Source organism: Mytilus trossulus, chromosome 8 (genome assembly GCF_036588685.1).
Source record: "Mytilus trossulus isolate FHL-02 chromosome 8, PNRI_Mtr1.1.1.hap1, whole genome shotgun sequence".
NCBI lineage: Eukaryota > Metazoa > Mollusca > Bivalvia > Mytilida > Mytilidae > Mytilus > Mytilus trossulus.
The window spans coordinates 70,034,936-70,041,383 of NC_086380.1; the positions used below are offsets into that span (position 1 = coordinate 70,034,936).

The window sequence follows — 6,448 nt, forward strand, 5'->3', positions numbered from 1 at the left end:
TTTATTTTATATTTAGATCTAAAGTTTTTATATTGCGGACATTCAATCAAGAAATGAATCTCATTTTCAATTTTTTCTGTGCAAAATTTATAAAATCTCTCATTATATGGTATTTTTGGTCTTGCATACCTCCCAGTTTCTATTGCTAATGAGTGTGCACTTATTCTTAATTTAATGAGTTTTTTCTAAGGTATTTAGGAATATTAAAATTTAAATATTCTTGTTGTTTAAATTTAGTATAAATTTTACTAAAAATAAAAGTTTACAACAGTTTCCATCTTTTATCTTAGAAAGTTCAAAAATGATTTTATTTTTGTAGAAATCTTCTAGTTTCTGTTTGAAATTAATATTACAATGCTTGTTAAAGGATATTCCAATATATTTCATTAATTCAGATAGTTTATAAGACCATGAATTTTCTTTATTTGTGAGAGTTTTGTCCACTTCAAAAGCAGCTTTGAGAATTTCATGCGGACCACCAGACCGTTCACCAATATCACTGAGACGCTCATAATATTTACACATAAGTTGATAACTTGTAATGCTAATGGGTAAAGTGCCCAATTCACACCGCACTGCTAGAATGGAAGACTTTCCATGAACCCCAAGTATGTTTTTAAATATGGAGTTTTGTGTTTTTTCTAATTTACTTTTGTCTAATGCTTCAAAATTTGGTTTGAATTCTGATATCCATACTTCTGATCCATAAGTTAAAAGATAAAATATAAGATTTAAGATAGTCATACATATTATGAGCATTTCCCTGTTAATTTCAGTTCACCATTCGGTTTTTGAAATGGTCTAATCATCTTTGATATTAGATTTGGATCCATGATTCATGAAAGAGGTGTTGGGGTTGGGGATGGCGGTAATTTAACAAAACAATATATTCCGAAAAAAAGATATAATGTCAAAATTTACATAATTGGTGAGAAGCATTTGTTCTGATAATGATGCCACGAATTTTTGAATTTGATGTGTCTCGGGGGAAATTAGCATTGATTAAAAGTTTGATGATATTTGTTTGTGGAAAAGTGATGTACAGTAAGAGAACGAACACTGAAAAAAAAAACGCATATGGCTCCCCTAATGAAGGGACATTAATATAGAACAATATTTTAATCGTTGAACTATGTTTTCATCGTCTTAAATATACTCAAATGGAATTAAAGCAATCACCAATTTACACTTTCATGACTTTATTGGGGAAAAATTGTGTTTTGAGGATTTCAACTGTTCACTTTTCATTTCTGAAAGTTATAGGAACGTAATAAGCTGATACTGTTAGTGCCTACACTTCCCATTATATATACACACTTTACTGAACCAATTGTTTAAGTTGAACAAAACTGCTACACAAGGGTTGAAACTACTATGCAAAGGGCCATAACTCCAGATTGCATTTGTTCAGTCTTGATTTTTCTAACAAATGAGTATATGCCTTTAATGTATATATGTATCATTCATAACAAACCAGTCCCATAAAACAACCTCATATTTTGAATGATCAATCGGTATCAATCATTTATAATACATGTAGCTATATCCTTTTCAATGCTTCTAGAATTGTCAACTGAGTTTCTGTATCAACAACACAAAGAGAAATAAAATAATTCTTTATATTTTTTGTTGAACGTATTACTGTTTAATGTATATAAAATCTCATATGTAAAAATGAACACTAGTTAGATAAAAGGACATGTATTTTCAACATTCTTGTAAATGACAATATTTTGTTTACAGCAGGATTCGTCAGAATGTTTTATAATGAGAATTTGCTTATTTCATACGCTTTACTTGATATCTTTTTATTAACAACCCTCTTCTAATTCACGTGTTCGAATAAAATTCGGCATATCATGTTAAAAGATAGTTTTTAGTATAAAACATGCTTTACCGAAGAACACGTGGTCAGTAAGCTGCAGTTTCTCATTAAAGACCAAACAGCCTATTTAGTTCTACCAGTGAGTTTTCATTAACATTTTATGTGAAGGTATTTCATGATTTCGGGAAACAAATATGATGAAAAAAGTTGTAGGTCACTGACTTAGATTTGTCACTGTAGCAACTCAGTTTCGTGTTTTCCCAAATATTAACATACTATTTGCAATATCTAAACTCTCAAAATATCCTTTATATCCAACCTACAAGCATAACTTTTGTTTCATGTTAAACAGTAGATTTGTGTCTATCAAATACAGGTTTAAAAAATATGATTTATTTCATTCCCGCAAAAAATAAAACGTAAAAATGAAAAATAGTATCTACCAGTGATTAAGGAAAGTGCTAAATGTACTCTTAAAAAAAAAGCAAAAAAAAAAGTGTATGTCACCAAACAAAAAAGCTATGAGAAATTTTCATTTTTTTCACGTTCGTTTTGAAGGAAAGAGTTGTCTTTCTTCAGAACATTGATTCTGACGTCATATTACAAAGTTTCCTTGCTGGCGCACCATTTCACGATGCATAACCATAACGGCCACTTCTGTCGGAAACGGATACTGCCACCAAAACCAACGGCGACTTCCGGCGTTTTTCCTAAAATGGACTTGGACGACGATCCGAATAATCATGATTTAGACAAATCTGTTAGGTAAGTGATACAATTGCTGTGTCCACGGAATCGTCAGATGTTTTTTTGTCATCTAGAAACCACTTATTCCAACGAGTATGTATTCCTTTTATATTTGATTAGCATTTTAAACTAGTGACTATGTGTTGTGCAACTCTTTTCCCACCAAAATGATAATTATTTCCGCTTTAATTATAACAGTATTAGCCATACTTACATGGTTTCGACGTAAACTTTCTTTTTTCAATAACATTTTGTTCATAATTCAAGATTAAAAGTCAAACTCCTTCCTTTTCAAAATTATTAGAAACGGATCCTTTCACCTAGATCAAATTACTGGAACCGGACCCATTTCGGCGTTATTGCAGGCACCGGACACTTAATGATGTTTTGTTTTTGCTTTCAATAAAAGGAAAAGGAAATCTGCATTATGGTAACATAAACCAAAAAAGTATAGTGGCAGTATTAAAAGAATAATCAGCAATTCAAAGGTGGAAACTCCTTAAAATATATTTGATCCAAATGAAAATAAATTAAGTTATGCGCCCTTCAAACGAAAGCTAACTAAAAACATAAGACAGAGAGGGAAAAAGAAATTATTTGGACCTAATTCCACAGAACAGATTGTTAACCAGCTTATGGAAATTATTCCTGCAGTAGTTAATAGATTGAAGATCTGGGAGACTTTGTTATACTCTTAAATCTGATAAATCAAAATAAATTTCCCTTACAAAATATAGCATTTCTTCTGCTGTTGGAAGTAGCAAGATGGTATTCACTGCCAAATACTTCTCAGATGTTTTATTCTTTAGAGACAATGAAATTTTGGAAGGTACTGTTCCGCTTATGTCACGGGAAAGCCCTTAGTTTTATGTCGGGAACTAAATCTACCGGAAAATTATTAATTGGTTCGTCAGTCGGTGGTATTTTTGATTCGCAGAAAACATCCATTAATTTTGCAGTCCCAAGTGCACAACGGGTTTGTAGTTTTAACCCTGTTGACATTGATTTGCCAAGTGAACTGCCAGCGGGAATTATACAACAAGCGATAGATTTAAAGCAAACATGTAATTGCTATGTCCTTAGTGTGGATGGCAAAACACTGGCACCAGGCTTAAATCATAAACACGGAGACCAATACTTATTTGGATATGAAGAGTGCGAGTCTCTTGAAGATCAGAAGTCTCGAATCGAAAAAAAAATTGGTTTAGTAGAAAATGTAAGGTTGTCATGGGAACACTTACCAATCGATAAACAAATTACAAACATTTCCAATATATTGGCTTTGATATCTTGTCGCATAAAGGATTTAAGGATTTTATTCAAAAAAGAAACTCTTGCATTGAGGAAGTTCCAAAAGGAAGCAGAAGATAACTGGAGAACCTCGAAATATGTGTATGCCATCAGTAGTGTGCAGGCAATGATATTCCAAATTCAGGTTATTGTAAACGTTTACTGGACGTCAATAATTCCTTATTGAAAACAGGAGCATGTTTACAGTCATTTCAAAACATGTTTGTAGAGAGAAATAGCATCGACTCCTTCGCACAAAAAAATTGGATATCATTAAAAGAGCCCGGTGACTTACCTGATCAATATAAAGGGGATATCTGATTCACGAAGCAAAGGTCTGACCAATGGTTCTAGGCAAGAAAAAATTTCAAAGTAACTGGAGGCAAAATATTTGAAGGAATAGGACTGGATAGTTTAAAGGCTTTGAATAAGCATTTTGATAAAGTAATAAAGAAAATTAACATAGAGGAAGAATTCTCAGACGAAGCTAAATAAAGAATGGAAGAAGGAACCAAGTGTGAAATCGATGCAGTCGCTACTTTGGTTGGCAAATTTTTGCCATTTTATTACCCAAATTTAAAGTTTGTAGAAGAAGGGGCGCATGTTTTACACACTGACAACAAATCATTAGTACTTGTATCGCCAGACGGAAGCCTATCTCAAATAGAAATTAATTCTACTAAATCAGAAGTGACAAAACTTGCCTGTGAATTCAAGTGTCCATGTCCTACAGATTATAAAACACCTGTGCATTATGAAATTCCACAAAGGTATGTATTAATACTTGGCCAATCATTATAGATCTTTAGCTCGCCTTGCCAAACTATCATGTCACCTTTACCATCATTTTTCCAGAACATAAACCCATAACGACAGTTTAACAATGCAAGACCCCCCCTTTTTCCCTTAACAAATGGACAGCAAAACCAGGGATTAATTTGGATGCCCAGAAAGGTAAAAATGTTCCAGCATCATTAACGACACCCGTTGTGATGTCTTAAAATAAGAATGTCACACTCTAGGGAGGAACACAACATGCTCATTATTATATGTGAGCACTTACTATATCGTCACTTTTATATATTTATTCTCTTAAACTGTATAGCCAAATGTTTGATACATCTATGAAATCACTTTTTGTAAAAAATAGTTTTATACTATTAATTATTTCTATCGAAACGTGAAACCAAACAAATTTAATGCCGTATTCGTACTGCTATATAATTTCACTGCATCATTTATGGTTTTTAGGTACATTCCACAAATACTAGGAGAAATGGCTGCATTGATAACACCCGATCTTCTTTATTTGAGCTGGACAGAGGAAAGTACTATTGTAATTAAAGCCAAATTTGATGAGGATCTGTGGAACATTAAGGAATCAGAAATTAAAAAACTTGTATGGCACTCCAATACCGAGAAAACCTACCCGCATTTCTGATAACGTCAAGAATATAAAATTAAGAATGAAAAGCTACAACGACAACTTTACAGAATTCTTGTGTGAGGTTCCGTCGTTGAAAGGGACGTGCACAGAAATTGCACAAACTATTCCGGAGTCGCCTTACTTGTTTCCCATACATATCGAGACAATCTCAATCCCTTTAAATAACATGGATATATTATTTACAGAAATAATATCGTCTTTACGCAAAGCCTTCGAGATATGTAGGAAGAAAGCTAGTGAAGTTCTAGTGTGGTTGTTAAGCGATACAGATCGTAATTGGAATGAGGAAATCCCCCATTCACTTCCCATTGGTTATGCTATGAAAGGGTGTAGCTTGCCCACGTCGCCAATGCGGAACATGCACAACGCAATGTTGCAGGCATGTTATGACAAAGACATTCATATAGCCTGTAGCTGTTTTGATAGCCAGTGGGTTAAACTGGCAACACGTGACGCAAGTGACAAGCCGCTTACATTATTACAATTACAGAGAGACGTGAGTGAAAAGTCAAGAAAAACCAGTAGAGACGTAATTCTGAACGAGTTGACACGAACCCCAATTGCTCAGACTCTTGAAGATTTGACAATAGATAAGAAAGACAAAGGAGGGTATTATGTTTCCTGTTCTCTCTATTCGAAAATCATCAGATGTTTTATAAGTTACAAGCAGATAAAACAACAAGTTCCTTTGAAAATATTTCAGCAGTGCGTCAAATTGACCAAACAACGTCAAATGCGTCTTTAAGTGATTCGGACTACCAACACATCTTTGCTCAGTCATCAGAAGAGTTCGGTTCAAGCTAAATGGAAGGATAAAGATGTACAGATTCTTAAAAAGTCAATCGCAGATACTTAAATATTAAAGAAGCTATTGCATGATGAATTGAATGTTATTATCGGGAGTACAGAACAACTTCAAAAGAAAGCAGGTTTGATGATTAGGAAATCCTGGAGAATTTTAGAAAAAGTAAATGGAATAAGTAAGTTAGTCGGCGATGGAAAACAAATTGAATCAGAGAGAAAAGTACGAAGTATGTTGACGCTTAGAGAGTTCGCTGCACGACGCATAAAGGGTTCTAGTGCACAAAACACTAAGAAAGTACCAAAAGACATCTTGAATCTGGTTTATTCCACGATTT

At 33.5% G+C, this 6,448-nt stretch overlaps 1 protein-coding gene across 1 annotated transcript; it reads left to right on the forward strand.

Moving 5' to 3' along the window:
• The first annotated feature begins 4,360 nt into the window (after window positions 1-4,360).
• LOC134727927 (uncharacterized) lies at window positions 4,361-5,983 on the forward strand. Its single transcript, XM_063592324.1, has 2 exons — window positions 4,361-4,632; window positions 5,114-5,983. Exons 1-2 carry the CDS (start codon window positions 4,361-4,363, stop codon window positions 5,301-5,303), a joined length of 462 nt encoding a protein of 153 aa, XP_063448394.1. The 3' UTR covers window positions 5,304-5,983.
• The last annotated feature ends 465 nt before the right edge of the window (window positions 5,984-6,448 follow it).

Bases quoted from the DNA above. Each gene is read 5' to 3' on its own strand.
- LOC134727927 (XM_063592324.1), top strand. From the start codon at position 4,361: ATGGAAGAAGGAACCAAGTGTGAAATCGATGCAGTCGCTACTTTGGTT. The intron at 4,633-5,113 runs GTATGTATTAAT...TATGGTTTTTAG, and splicing joins CATTATGAAATTCCACAAAG to GTACATTCCACAAATACTAG.